Source organism: Capra hircus, chromosome 17, assembly GCF_001704415.2.
Source record: "Capra hircus breed San Clemente chromosome 17, ASM170441v1, whole genome shotgun sequence".
Lineage (NCBI taxonomy): Eukaryota > Metazoa > Chordata > Mammalia > Artiodactyla > Bovidae > Capra > Capra hircus.
This window is the reverse complement of record NC_030824.1, coordinates 5,088,690-5,104,599: the sequence shown is the minus strand read 5'-3', so window position 1 is coordinate 5,104,599 and position 15,910 is coordinate 5,088,690. Positions and strand designations below refer to the sequence as shown.

The following is a 15,910-nucleotide window of genomic DNA, read 5'->3' as shown; positions in this document are numbered from 1 at the left end:
GTGAGGATTAAATGACAGTGTGTGTGAAATGCTGCACCCCCTAAGGTTCCAAAAGTGGTGGCTGCTGTAAAAATGAATGAAGCTGCGGTTACTGTTCCTGAACAAGAGAGCCTAGCACCTTTCCTCCTTCAGCCTTCTCTCTCTCTCTGTGTCACAAGTCCACACGTGCTGAGCCAACCTTGGCAGAGTCGGCTGCCGAGTGAATAGAAGATATCCTTCCCCCCACCACCACCCCACCCCCAGCCCAGGGAGATGGCCTGGCGCCAGTGTGGGCAGGCACAGTGCCCATGAAGGGGGCCAGGTGGGCGCCAGGGCACTGAGGCCCTCTGTGTAGTCCCTGCCAGCCTCGGGGGCCGACAACGGCCACTCTGAAGACCATCAAATCCGCCCCCCGACCCCGGCGCTTTCCCGGAGCCTTGCGCCCACCACCTTGCCCAGCGGGCAGGCCTGGGAGTGAAGGGCGGCTCTGTGTGCTGGCTCGGCCCTGGGCCCCTGCACACCCGAGGCGTTGTTCTTGTTGCCTGCAAGAGCTCATTAGGCTCTGGGCAGAGGCTGGCCGGCCTCCAGGAGCAGACATCAAGGCCCAGGGGTTAGAGAATGGAGGAGCCTGGGGCTTGGCATCGGATGGTGCCAACCCCTCTCCCCGGGATGAGCTGAGCTCATCTACGCCTGGAGAGAACCTTGACGTGAGCGAGGCTCGGGGCAGACATGCTGTGCCGTGCGTTCCTGTGTTCCCCCGACCTACAGTGTGTGCTCAGTACACGGGATAGAATGGGATGGGAGGCGAGGGGATGAGTGAGCTGGGAGGGGCGGAATGAGACAGGATGTACAGCCCAGGACCAGACAGAACAGAACGGGATTGTTGTTGCTGTTGTTCAGTCGCTAAGTCGTGTCCAACTCTTGATGACCCCATGGACTACAGTGCACCAGGCTTCCCTGTCCTTCACTGCCCCCTGGAGTTTGCTCAAATTCATGTCCATTGAGTCAGCGATGCCATCCAACCATCTCATCCTCTGTCACCCCCTTCTCCTCCTGCCCTCCATCTTTCCCAACATCAGGGGTCGGCCCTGTATCAGGTGGCCAAAGTACTGGAGCTTCAGCTTCAGCATCAGCCCTTCCAATGAATTCATTGGAAGTTCAAGGTTGATTTCCTGTAGGACGGACTGGTTGGATCTCCTTGAAGTCCAAGGGACTCGCAAGTCTTCTCCAGGACTGCAGTTCGAAAGCATCAATTCTTTGGCGCTCAGCCTTCTTTATGGTCCAATTCTCATATCCATACATGACTACTAGAAAACCATAGCTTTGACTATACAGCCTTTTGCTGCAAATGACATCTCTGCTTTTTAATTTCTGGCCTAAGTCCCTGTTGAAATTGACCTAGACGTTAGCAGGTGTGGAGCTGGCATGGACAAAGTCATCTGAAAGGGAGCAGGGGAGAAATGCAAGGTAAGTAGAAACGGTTTCTTCCTCCAGGCCTAAAGGTTACACCCCAGGAGCCAGGGGCAAGGGTTCTGCAGGGTAGGGACGGCCCAGACTGGCTGAGCTAACTCTTTATTAACTGTATGACATCATACACTGTCTTTCGTCTTAGGGTTTTATTTGAAGAGATGATTCCATCAAACAGAGGATAAAATTGAGGCCCAGAGATGAGAGTGGGCTTACCAAAGGCCGTAGGGTGAGTTAACAAGGCACCCTCACCTTCCTAATCTGCCTTTTCCTTTGTACATAGCCTCAGCTACAGTTCAGTTCAGTTCAGTTCAGTCGCTCAGTCGTGTCCGACTCTCTGCGACCCCATGGACTGCAGCACCCCAGGCCTCCCTGTTCATCACCAACTTCCGGAGTTTACCCAAACTCATGTCCATTGAGTCGGTGATGCCATCCAACCATCTCATCCTCTTTCGTCCCCTTCTCCTCCCACCTTCAATCTTTCCCAGCATCAGGGTCTTTTCCAATGAGTCAGTTCTTTGCATCAGATGACTAAAGTATTGGAGTTTCAGCTTCAGCAACAGTCCTCCCAATGAAATATTCAGGACTGATCTCCTTTAGGATGGGCTGGTTGGATTTCCTTGCAGTCCAAGGGACTCTCAAGAGTCTTCTCCAATACCACAGTTCAAAAGCATCAATTCTTTGGCATTCAGCTTTCTTTATAGTCCAACTCTCACATCCATACATGACTACTGGGAAAACCATAGCTTTGACTAGATGGACCTTTGTTGGCAAAGTAATGTCTCTGCTTTTTAATACGCTGTCTAGGTTGGTCATAACTTTTCTTCCAAGGAGCAAGCGCCTTTTAATTCCATGCCTGCAGTCACCATCTGCTGTGATTTTGGAGCCCCCCAAAATAAAAGTCTCTCACTGTTTCCTTGTTTCCCCATCTATTTGCCATGAAGTGATGGGGCCAGATGCTATGAGCATCAGTTTACCTGCCTGTAAAATGGGGATATGGGGCCGCCTCCCCCATCTCTTCACGTTTTGCCTTTGTAGAAGCTATTCTTCCACTTTTCTCTGTAGTTTGGGCCTTTGGAGGAGCAACCAGCATTCTGCTACCCACGGGGCACAGTCAGTGTCCTCCACCATCTCTGGGGACCTCTCAGCTGGAGCAGATCTTCTGAAATTTGTCAGCAGTGGGTAACACTTGACATTTGCTCTGGAAGCTGCCAGGCCACGGTCAGGGATCAACTGGAGGAGGGACACAGAACAAATACAGCTGTGAGGGTCAGATGGCCCCAGTTCAGATCCTAGCTGTTTACCACGTACTTGTGTTTCCTCATCATTAAAATGAAGATAACAGTAGCTACATTTCAGGACATGGGTGGCGGGGCTGGGGACATTTCAGTGTTGCAAGCAAAGCCAAGAAAGGCTTTGTTTCTCCCCAGCCCGTAAAGTCATGGCTGCTCACATTCTGTCTGAAGAAAGGCCTCCCTTCAGCTTTTTAATGAAACAAATTAAGCTTCACAGTTATAAAGTTAATCTTACACATCACTCCCCACCCCTGCCATTGCCCCAGTTTTGTTTCTCTGAGGGTGACCAGACAAAGATGACTGTCTTGACTTTACAGAGCAAGAAGCTAGGTTTTGAGAGGTAGCATTTGCCTAAGGCGGATTGGAAATTGGTGGTAAAACCAGCGCCCGAACCCAGGTCTCCCGAGTCCCTGGGTCTTCTCTTCTCTGAGCCTGTCACAGAAGCATCCCCGGATGGCAATCTGCTCTTTATTCTTGTCTGTGAACCTGAGCAAACAGGTGAAGGGAAATTGGAAGCGTCCTGATGATGTCTCTTGAACTCACTCAGGACCATCTGGGTCCATTCCCAAGTCTGATTTCTGTCTACGTGACTATATAGGTAATTGTATCTAGACAGATGTCCCACCGTGGGTTTCCTCTCAGAGCTGTCTTGCGTGTCTGTCTCCCAACCCGCTCTCAATGACTCACTGAGTTTCCTGTACACAAATAAATCACACTGAGTTCCTCTCCCCCTCGCTACTGGCAAGAAATCACAACGTCGCAGCCCCATGAGATGTGAATGGAGTCGGGGTTGGGGGCGGGGAGGGGGGGGCGGTGGGCGTGGTGATGGAGGTGGGAAGGGAGAAGGAGTGTTTAAATGCTAATCACTTGGCACTGATGTCAGCCACATTTAATCAGATTGTTGAAGACACAAAGGCAGGCTTACACCCCCATGCCAACAGCTATCTGGGCTCGTTCATGGGGAAGATGGATATACCCCCAGCATTGCTCTGATGAGACGTAACTGGACATAAAAGAACGTCTAAGGCTTTCCGAACCCAACACAAATTACAAAGGAGGCCCATTCGTGGGGGGAGATGACAGATCACAGAGGACGATTGTCGGATAATTACTCTTGTAGCGGAAACACTGAGTCTTTTCTTTACAAGCTTGTCCTTTTAACACCTGCTCCAAGTGCCGTGGGGCCCCCTGAATTTCTGCTGCAGACCTGGGGGGCGCTGGGGGAGTGGGGGTGAGTCAGGGGGTCTGCTACAGGTACAGCTGGGGTGCTCTTTGCGGTGATATTTGCTATTGTTCAGTCGCTCAGTCGTGTCCGACTCTTTGTCGCCCATGGACGGCAGCACACCAGGCTTCCCTGTCTTTCACTATCTCTTGGAGTCTGCGCAAACTCGTGTCCATCGAGTCAGTGATGCCATCCAACCATCTCATCTTCTGTCCTCCCCTTCTCCTGCCTTCAAGCTTTCCCAGCATCAGGGTCTTTCCCAGGGAGTTGGCTCTTCGCTTTAGGTGGCCAAAGCACTGGAGCTTCACCTTCAGCATCAGTCCTGCCAGTGAATATTCAGGGCTGATTTTTTTTTTTCCAGGTGATATCTACACCACACCAAAATCTCCCCTCCAGCCATATGACTATGGCATATTGAGCAGCGCCAGGGAAATGAAGAGACTGTCAAACAAATTCATGATTTGGGTTTCCATTTGCCCTCCCACTGCTAAATGGGAATGGGCTGCCTTCCTGCTCCCTGCTTGCACCGTGATGAAATTCTGCTGTGTAATCAGAACGAGTAGGTGTGGACATTCACCGAGAATAGCTTCCCACCCCCAAAACCTTAAACCAGAACATCTTTGTCTACTAAGGACTTCCATTCGCCTCTGTGCTCAGTCACGTCCGACTCTTTGCAACCCCATGGAGAGTAGCGTGCCAGGCGCCTCTGTCCAAGGCATTTTCCAGGCAAGAACACTGGAGTGGGCTGCCATTTCCTCCTCCAGGGGAGCTTCCCGACCCAGGGATCCATGTGCCCTGCACTGGCAGCCGGATTCTTCACCCTGAGCCGCCTGGGAAGCCCTCAGGGTTTCCCTTCATGGGGGCCTGTAGTGCTGACACTCTGCTGGTCTGTAATCCCGCACTTAAAGAGCTGGACTTGATCTAAGACTCCAAGTCTTATTCTCAACAGTGCTGCAGGCGTGACCATGATTCATTAACTAGCTTTTGATGAGGGGCCGCCTGTGTGTCAGGCTCACGGTCACGGAAGAGGTTCCAGGGTGACAGTGACGAATGGAGCAGACCCGACTGCGGTCCTCGGGAAACTTGCTCCTAGTGAGGAAGAACGGGGAAGACGCCAGCCAAATAGGAGAGCCTGGCTTATGTGGCGGCTTATCTTTTTGGAAGGAATCAAGATAAGGTGAGAAAATCGAAGAGTATCTCTTTGGTACTGTTAGGAGTTAAGACAACAACGGGAAAATCCAGGAGAGACACCTACCACTGCAAGGGGGTGGTTTGGAAAGATCTCCCTGACCTGCTGGGGGTGGAAGGGGCTGGACTTATGAGGTCAAGCCCAGAAAAGAAACGGGGCTTTCATAAACATGTTGTAGGAGTAACAAGATAGCTAAAAATATCTCTGTAAGATACAACTTGCTGTCTCTTCTCCTGTCATGGTGGCACTCGGCTTCCTCGGTGCTTTGTAAAAATGAAAAGCTGAGTTTATCCAGCTCCCCCACTGGACTGTGTAGAAAGGAACCCTGGTGCCTTGACTGCCCACAGGGTCTGGCCTGCCCTGGATGTTTCCCATGCGCTGTCCGTGACAACGTGGTGCTCCCAGAAATAATCTCCTTAGATGACTCTGTTTTCAGTGATGAACGTCTGAGCCTGGTGGAGAGGATGGCTGGACGATCCAGGTGATGCCAGCCAATCCCATGCTGAGGGGACCCAATCCTGCCTCTCCTCTTCAGGGGGTCCTGGGCCTTTCCTGTGCCCCCACAATGGAAGCGTTGGATCACGAATGGTGAATCCCTGATCCCAGCCTGCTCGCTTTTTCCTGGCGTTCACTTCCCTGTCAATTAGCCCATCTACAGGTGGAAAGAGGATGCGGAATAGAAGTGTGTCCATTTCAGTCTTGAAGAGAAAATTGGTTGAAAGGGAAGGAAGTTACTAAAAACACCAATGGGTCAGTGAGAAAATTGAAATGGAAATTTAAAAATGCCTTGAGGCAAATGACATTGAAAGTGCAGCCATACAAAGCCTACAGGGTGCAGGAAAAGCAGTTCTTGGAGGGAAATTCAGAGCGATACAGGCCTTCCTCAAAAAACAAGCACAAGAAAAGTCTCAAGTGAGCAACCTCACCTGCCACCTTAACAAGCTAGAGAAAGAAGAGTGAACAAAACCCAGACTCAGCAGAAAGAAGGAAATAATAAAGATCAGAGAAGAAATAGAGGTTTTTACAAAGGAAGTCAGAGAATAGCTCTGTGAGAGCTGAGGACTGGACCAGAGTAGCTTGTACCATAATGAGGCCTGGGCACGTGATGCTATGTGAGTGATGTCCACAGCCTGCTCCCCACCACCCAGGCATGGCGACATTCAGAATTCTAGAATTCCTGGATTGGAAGGGGATTTCATGATGTCCTAAGCACCTGCTAAATGCCTCGCAAAGCTCTATCTACATGGAGATTTGCATCTGTCCTGACGAAAGTATAAGCCCTCCACAGGCCACGTGATGAACCTGCAAATTCCATACTCCCGTGAAGAGTGTGAAGTGCCAGGTGAAGATATAATAAGCGAGTCGAGAGACCGGGACTCTGGACTCTACGATTAGTTGGTGCAGAGGGTGGGGATGGTCGTCACTCCCTTCAGTGGCCCTCTCCCCTGGTTTAACCAAGTGCGGGAAAGCAGACACCCGGAGCCGATGGGACCCGCCTGATGGCCCGTGAAGCTGGGCTGCAGACCACAGGGGGGCGCCTACGCCCTGCCCTTCTCGCGTGACTTTGATTTGGGTACCCAGGCCCCAGGAGAGAAGTCTGGAAAGACAGAGAGACAGGGGGAGCCACACTGCTGGCTTTTGGTCCAGCGACGTTGCCCTGGATACGGGATGCTGTGGATATCAGACATCCCGAGTACCTCCCTCCCTTACACCTCCAATCAGATGGTCCCTCCACTCTGAGGAAGGGGGTTGGGGGGTGGAGAAGTGGATCACTCCCTGCTGGAGTGATGCACGTTTCCCCATCGCCTGTGGAAAGGTGAGAACCGTCTAAAACCTGAAGAAAGGCTGGGGTTTGTTCTCTGCTCTCCTTTGAAACTGGGATGGCAAACCTCAGGGAGTTCACTACTATTACTAATTATTAAGTTCAGTTCAGTTTAGTTCAATCACTCAGTTGTGTCTGACTCTTTGGGACCCCATGGACTGCAGCCTGCCAGGTCTCCCTGTCCATCACCAACTCCCAGAGTTTACTCAAACTCATGTCCATTGAGTCAGTGATGCCATCCAACCATCTCATCCTCTTTCGTCCCCTTCTCCTCCCACCTTCAATCTTTCCCAGCATCAGGGTCTTTTCCAATGAGTCAGTTCTTCATACCAGGTGGCCAAAGTATTGGAATTTCAGCTTCAGCATCAGTCCTTCCAATGACTATTCAGGACTGATTTCCTTTAGGATGGACTGGTTGGATCTCCTTGAAGTCCAAGGGACTCTCAAGAGTCTTCTCCAATACCACAGTTCAAAAAGCATCAGTTCTTTGGCGCTCAGCTTTCTTCATAGTCCAACTCTCACATCTATACATGACTACTGGAAAAAACATAGCTTTGACTACGTGGACTTTTGTTGACATAGTAATGTTTCTGCTTTTAATATGCTGTCTAGGTTGGTCACAACTTTTCTTCCAAGGAGTAAGCATCATTTAATTTCATGGCTGCAGTCACCATCTGCAGTGATTTTGGAGCCCAAAGAAATAAAGTCTGTCACTGTTTCCACTGTTTCCCCATCTATTTCCCATGAAGTGATGGGACGAGATGCCATGATGTTAGTTTTCTAACACGGATGTTGAGCTTTAACCCAACTTTTTCACTCTCCTCTTTCACTTTCATCAAGAGGCTCTTTAGTTCTTCTTCGCTTTCTGCCATAAGGGTGGTGTCATCTGCATATCTGAGGTTATTGATATTTCTCCCGGCAATCTTGATTCCAGCTTGTGCTTCTTCCAGCCCAGTGTTTCTCATGATGTACTCTGCATATAAGTTAAATAAGCAAGGTGACAATATACAGCCTTGACGTACTCCTTTTCCTATTTGGAACCAGTCTGTTGCTCCATGTCCAGTTCTAACTATTGTTTCCTGACCTGCATACAGATTTCTCAAGAGGCAGACGATCCAATGGATGTTGGCAATTTGATCTCTGGTTACAGCATGCACATTACAAATTAATCGAACTATTTAAAAGTTGCAGTAAAAAGTGTTTCCCTCTTCCGCTGCAAGCCTTACTCCTGCTCTGCTAAGGCAGTTCCCACTACTTGGCTCAAATGTATTCCCTTTACTCCCGTGAGAATGCGTATACCCACCACTCTACCTTGATTTTTTTCAGCTCATACTGAATTGCCTTGGCACATAGCTCTGCCCTTCTTCATGCTATTTTTGAATTAGTTACATAGTTGTTGAGTAGGACATACAGCTATAAATGTATATATACATATGCATAGATACATATATATGTATCAATGTAAAGGTATACCGTGAAAATTCTCCTTCCCACTCTTTCTGGTCATCCTCCCAAGTTCCAATGCCCCACCTCCCCATAACCACTTTCAAAGTTTCTTTTTATTATTAAATTTCATTTTTCAAATTGGAGGATAATTGCTCTACAATGTTGTATTAGTTTCTGCTGTACAATGTGAATCAGCTATAAATATACATATATCTCCTCCTTTGTGAACTTCCCTCCCACCCCCTCAAAGCTTCTTTATGCACATATTAACCAATGCCAACATATGTAGCTTTATTTTCTCTCCTTTTTTTTTTTTTTCCACACAAAAAGCAACAGACTCTTCATACCGTTCTGCACTTTGCTCTTGACCCTAGCAGAAACTTTTGCCTTCCCTCCTCCGTGGTCCATAGACAGTCTCGCCACCCTTTTCTTGCAGCTGTACAGCATTCTGTCTGGATGTTGTCATTGACTTAGCCTTATGGATGGATACTTGGTTTGTCTCCAAGTCTTTTGCTGCAACAGGCAGTGCTGCATCGCTTAACCTTGTGTGTGTGTCATTTTGCATGTGGGCAGACCTGTGTCTGCAGGATAAATTCCCGGAAGTGGGCTTGCTGAGTCAAAGGGGAGATGTAATTCTGAATGTTCTTGCCAGGTTACTCACCGCATAATTCACCAATGACGTCATCTCATCTCTTTGAACCTTGCCTGTATTCCACTGTGTTTCTACAATCATTTAACTCGCCCCCTAGAGACAGGCAGGTCAACTGTTTGCATATTTTTCCTAATAGAAATAATACTTTGTGCTGTGAATACTTTGTACCATCGCAGTGGGTGTCATGACCATAGCTGTCCTTCTATTTTGGGACCTGACTAAGCAACTCATCTACCTGGAAATCTACTGCTGTGCAGATGGGACGTCTGTTGCTCTCCTGCCCCAGCATCCACAGTATCCATAGCCCTCCTGAGCCACCCATCCCCAGCCTTATCTGTGACTTGAAGTCAGGCTGTGGTGGGGCAGGCTTCCGAAGCACCCTTGGAAGGTGGCCTTCCTGGATGCTCTGGAGTAAAAGTCTGATGATGCAGGCAACAGGTCAGGACCAACCCTGGACACAGCTTCAGCACCAACTAGAGAAAGCAAGAGAGCTCCTCAGAATCACCTTGGAAGGTGGCATTCTAGAAACCCACTGTGCCTGGATCCATCTGCCCCAGATGGTTGAGTTAAAAGTCAACTGCAAGGACTTCCCGTGGTCCAGTGGTTAAGGATTCACCTGCCAATGCAGGGGGACACTGGTTTGATCTCTGGTCTGGGAAGATTCCACATGCCACGGGGCAAATAAGCCTGAGTACCACAACTCCGGATGCCCCCACGCTACAGCTGCTGAAGACCACGTGCCCAGAGCCTGTGCTCCACAACAAGAGAAGGCACCACAATTTGAAGTCCATCCACCGCAACTAGAGAGTAGCCCCTGTTCACCACAACTAGAGAAAGTCTGTGCAGCAATGAAGACCCGGCACAGCCAACGATAAATAAGTATATTTAAATTTTTTTAAAAGTCATTGGAAGTTATGCATAGACAGAGCCTGGCGGGCAGTAGCAATCTTGTGTAGAGTTGGCGGCAGGGTGAACAAACAAGCTCCTGTCTTTTTGGAAGGTGCCTTTTCAGTGTCAACATTTTACATATGCAAATCTTTTGGCCGAGCAGTGCAACTTCAGGGACACGCTCCTGAAGAATTACCTGGTCATGTTCACCAAAGATACATCTCTACTGCAGGGTTATTTGGGATGACAAGGGAGAGAATGGCAACAACCTGAATGTTAATCAAGGGCCTGGTTCAACCATGTTATGTGTTTATACCACCGGGGAAGCCCACATTTTAATGTAGCCATTAAAAAAGAATGAAGTGGCTGCATAAGTGCTGACAAAAAGATAGCCACAATGGGCTTTAAGTGAAAAAAATGGTGGCGGAACACAAGCGTAATGGAGTAGTATGCAGCAGTGAAAATGAATCAGTCCCAACCACACTTATCAACGTAGATGAATCGCAAAGCGTTGAATAAGAGAAAGGGCAAGGAAAGAAAAGAGAAAGGAGCAAGCTTCAGGAGGGTTCATGCAGAAAGTCTGCACAGTGCCGTACAGCACTCAGGGGTATTGACACGTATAATAAATACACACGATAACTACTGATATTAAATACAGGTAATGCACATAATAAATGAGAATGCTGAAGGCCAGCTTCAGGACAGTAGTTACTCCCAGGAGGTGGAGAAGAAGGAGAGGATGGTAGGGAGGAACAAACAGAGGCTTTGGCTGTACTGGTATGCATTCTGTTTCTTAAGCTAAAGGTATACACACACGGGTATTTGCTGGCTTAGTCTTGAACTCTTTCTGAATGACTGAAATATTTCAAAATGCATTTCTTAGTGACAGGGCAGTATACACAGTGTCATAATCCGGTGAGTATTCAGACCAATAGAAAGCAGCAAAGGAGCTCATGAGAGTTGACGGCTGCTATGTGAGCTGTTCTGTACACTCGTGGTTTCATCGTACTTTCTCACGACCCTAAGAGATAAGGCTGTGTGATCCCATCTTACAGATGAGAAAGGGGAGGCCTAGAGAAGGGAGGGGCTGTCCAGGGTCTCGTGGGCAGTTAGCCGCAGGCTAAGTCTGGAACCCCAGTGATTCTGACTCCAAGCCCACACTCCTGTGTGCCGCCCCACATTTTAAGGTAACATACTTTATTATTTTTACATCAATACATTTTATTTGGAGGTTAAACAAGATCCCGTTAACATGGGTTCCCTCTGGAAGGCAGGACTAGTGGACGAGTCAGGGTGGTACAAGGCTGGCACTTCTGACTTCATGCCTTTCAAGTATTCCTGCATTTTGCAAATAAACTATTTTATAGGGGGAAAAAGTATTTGCAGATGTGGGAAAGAGGAAAGGACACTGGAAACAAGGTCAGAAAGTATCTAATCCTAGCCTCAATTTGCTTTAATCATCTTGGACAGGTCACTTCCTCTTTCTGAGCCTTGACTTTTTTTTTTCATCTATAAAATGGAAAGAAACAAAACACCAAACTCACAGAGTTGTTTGGAGGCTGGAATGAGATCACAGCTGGGAAGGCACTTTGCAGGGTGTTAATCACAGTCTGAACCTCAGTACTGTTGGCCCGGGTGTAGGCAGAAGGTGGCCAGTGAAGCCCAAGATGAAACCCCAAGCCCACCCCCTCTATCTGTCTCTGCCCCTTCCATCCCTGAAACTCCTCTCCAAGTCCAGGTGTGATCAGAACTTGAAGCCACCGCAGTGGCCTTGTTCCCGCCGCAGGCCTGAGTGGGCTGGGTGAGCCGGGTCCTCTCCGGCTGAAGGGAAGGGTTGTACCCATCCGCTCTGGCTCTTTGCTCTCCAGGGTGGACCTCTGCCTGCCAGCCCCTTGTTGCCTGCGTCTGGACCACAGCAGGTGCTCAATGAATGAATGACCAAATGTGAGTGAGAGGAAGAAACACTGCCCTCACTCATGTCAGTGTCCTAATCTGTAAAGTAGGGATAAGCTGAAGACCTTCTCTGCCCTAAAAGTCAACAATGTAAGTGAGACAAAGCACATCAGCTCCAGGAACGAAGCTGGAAGGTCTATTCACTTCTGGGGGCAATACCAGTGGCCGCCAACTAGAGGGTCTTTGGCTACCCGCCGCCACCTACCCACCCAGGGGACATTTGGCAATGTCTGGGGTCATTTTTGATTGTCCCCAGGGGGTGGGGGAAGGGTGCTACTGTCCTGCAGTGAGTAGGGGCCAGGGATAATGCTTAACAGCCTGCAACGCATGGGATGACCCCTTGCGGCCCAGCCCAGACGTAGGAAGCATGGACTCAACCGACATTCTTTAGGGCAGTCAGATGTTCCTGGGCTTGTTTCTGGTTTTGCCTGATGTGCTGGGGTGTGGTTTTTTCCAAGCCTCAAAGAGTCTTTCTTTCTTTTTGGCCGTGCTGGGTCTTCGTTGCCACGCCCGTGCTTTCTCTAGCTGTGGCGAGCAGGGGCTACTCTCTAGCTGCGGGGTGCGCGCTCCTCATTGTTTTGTTACGGATACAAACAGGCGGTGTGACCCTGGGGAGTCCGTTTTCCCTCTCTAGACCTCCAACCCTTCCTCTGGATACCCTGTGATCAGAAACTCTGGGAAACATTCCATCTGCAGGAGGTGACATTTAGTTTGGGGTTTTGTCCCTTGATGAGGCCAGGCAAACCCACCAGCGTGAGCTAAGCAAGTCCGCATTGTGGAGAGTGAAGGTACGAGAACGCACCACTGAATCAGATATGAGTAATGTCGAAGAGAAGAGTGACCAGCATTTTTGTACCGCCGTTTAGCAAACAGATACCCATCGATCCATCTGCCATCCCCTCCTCCTAAAAGCACCCACTGTGAACAGTCCAATGACATCCCCACCAGGAGACCGCATCCCAGGAGTTCAATGACTCAGTGAGCAAAGCACATCCCTGATCACAAACGTGTGTCTGATTTCCCGCCTCCTCCCCATCACAAGGAGCTAAAGGCAGCATTTAAACCCTCCTTTCATAATTCTTTTTCTCTTAAGAAGTTTTGAATACTTCATACACACATTTTGGAAAATGCCCACAAGTAGAAGGAAGCAAACACATCTCCAGAAGTCCCACCACCCAGAGGCAGCCAGGACCATGCTTGGGGGCCATTCCTCCAAGTCAAAAAAAGACTCTCTGCATCGCCATTTGCTTGAGTTGTTTGCGTCAAGTCGTTTGCATCCACACCGTAGAACTTTCCATCTTGCTGTTTTCACAGAACATTATAGCAGAAGCATCATCCGGCTTCTATTTCCTCCACTTCTCAGTCTGTCCTTCCGTGCCTGTGTGATGAGCCGCTGTTGCTCAGATTCCAGGCCGTTCTTGGCCATTCCACTGCTGCTGGGCATTTAAAACAAAAGAATCGTCAGCTTCATGGCTTCCGAACATGTGCTTTTTAACATGTGCTTTTTCGACTTTAATGGCGTGCTTCCAAGTCTAATCTTCCATCTCCCCATCAACGTTAGCAAAGAGAGAGAGAGAGAGAGAGAGGTGTTTCTCCCAACTTGGAAGGCAGAACAAACGCTCAGTTGCCTGCGATGTTGCTCCATGCTGTCTCACGAGAGGAAAACAGCATAAGGATGTAATTAAAACTCCATCTCTTCTGTTTGGTACCCATGTTGAGTTTTTGTTGTTTGTCTGCTTTCCTTTTTTTTTTTTTCAAATCGAAGTAGAGTTGATTCACAACACTGTATTACTTTCTGCTGTACAGCAAAGCAATTCAGTTATCCATATGCCTTCTCATGTTCTTTTCCAATATGGTTTATCCCAGGTTATTGAATATAGTTCCCTGTGCAATGCAGTAGGACCTGTTGCTATGCCTTCCTAAGTTCTTGAATGCGGGGACCATGTCCTAGAGTGCTGACTCTCGTGCTGAGGGTCAACCAGCAGGGAGAGTCAGCACCCAGCACCTTCACTCAGTAGTTGATTGACAGCATCCCAGTGGGGCACTGAATGCCCGCATTAAAGGGAGAACCAGCCAAACGTGATTACGGTGATTGAAAAAGTTAAATGCTTTGGGGAAGAGGAGTTAATGTAACTCGGCGGTCACTGGAGCCCCGGGGAAAGCCAGCCTATTTGAGCAAGTGGAGTCCCTGCATCTGTGAGGCCGTGGAACCCAATCTGACTAATCCCCACTGGGCCATGTGTTCACGTGGCACTCATTTGGCCTGTGTCCCAGTCGAGAACAAACGCTGCGTCTCCAGGCTGCATACACTCAGGCCACAGATACGTACTCATCTCTCCTGAACATGGCCTTCAGCTTGGAGCCAGCCGGCCAGCCAAACCGCAGCGTGTGTGAGCTCGGAGGGGTACGGGGCACTGGGGGCAGGGAGGTGAATTGACACGGCAAATATACAACTCTTCCCGGGAGTCAGGTGTTCAGTGGGGAAAAGACTGACTCATTCCCATGGATTTGCTTCCTAAGATGCTTTATTGCTGCTGAGATTGGCACCAGTTTTTTCCTGGGGATCTCAGAGGTGGGAGCAGTGGTTGGGAGGCAGGAATTGATTATAGGATCATCTCTCTCTTGTTTCCTTCCGCTTTCCCCAGCTCTGTTGGGTCTCACTGGGCTCAGAGAAGATCCAGATGTGATGGGTCTGGCAGGGGAGACCAGCAATTTGTATTTTAACAAGGAATGCACTGAGGGATGGCGGTATCATCTATGGGGTGTTGGAATACGCTGTAGCCCACTTAGCAGAAACACAAGGGTTTAGAGAGAAGGGTGTTGCAGTGGGGAGAGGCCGATTCAAGCAGACAAGGGGGGGGCGCAGGTGATAGTACTGCGTTTTCTTAAAATATATATGCCCCATATTTCTTAAAAGGCAGCAGCATGGTCTGTGCCATCAGGAAAACCAAGGCAGGAAACCCAGCTTTGTTTCCTATGATCTTGGAAAGTTATTTAATATCCCAAACCTCCATCTGCCCATCCGTAAAATAAGAATACTGATTTCTAATCAATAAGGTCGAGAAAGACTTAAATGAAGTAATGGATACAAAGCATTTAACAAATATTCAGCTAAATGTTGGCACATATTCAGCACTCAATAAAGCAATCAGGAGGCAATGTTATAAATATCACTGTTGTTATGACCAAGGCACATCAACGTGCTTTATGTCATCTGTAATCTTTTATCACTTTTGACACAGCTTGTTTTCCTAACATCTCTGTCTCCCACTCCCTCTTCCTGTCTCTCCTCCAGTCCCTTGTGATCAAAGGGACATATTTGTGGAAAGACTGCCTGAAACTAATGTAGCCACAAGGCCCCACAAAACTCACAAGCCCGAGTCAGGACTGAGGTTGTCACTGTGCCCTTTTTAGCAAGATTACCAACAGGCCCTAAGCATACTTATCAGTCAACTGATTGTTTGAAAAATCAATGATGTCAGAGCTGGAAGGACCCTTAGACTTCATCCAGTCTAGCTGTCTGTTTGACACACCAAGAGAAGAAGAAACCTAGCTATCATAACATACCCAGTTCTGATGGGGAGTGGTAGCCAGGAGAGGACCACCATGCAGGTCCCCCAAGCCCTTGGCTGCATCCAAGCTCTGTGCATTGAACCACAGCTGGGTCTTGGGAGCCAGGTGTATTGAACTCTCATCCCCTCTTCTTTCTGCCCCATAGCCTTCTCACTCGACAATCTACAAAGATGGTCAGTACCAATCATCTGATAAAAGCGACTGTGAGCGTAAAAGCCACAGCTTTCCAGTAGCCCCATGTCTGATCTGATCCCATGATCTGTTACATAAAAGAGGTTTAATGGACTTTCCCAGGTCCATGCAGCTAGCAACTGTCAAAGGCTGGATCTGAACCCGGGTCTAACCCCAAAGCCTCAATCCATCCCACCTTGGACCAAGACAACCTGCTTGGCATAAGTGACCTGGATCTGTGTTCAGGTCCTCT

General features: G+C 48.8%; 1 protein-coding gene across 1 annotated transcript in view; it reads left to right on the top strand.

Annotated features, from left to right (window-relative positions):
* Positions 14,258-15,910, top strand: part of SEZ6L (seizure related 6 homolog like) — a 74,031-nt gene continuing 72,378 nt past the window's right edge. The window contains 2 exon segments of the mRNA XM_018061199.1: positions 14,258-14,317; positions 15,632-15,689. Coding sequence (XP_017916688.1) covers positions 14,258-14,317; positions 15,632-15,689 — 118 coding nt within the window.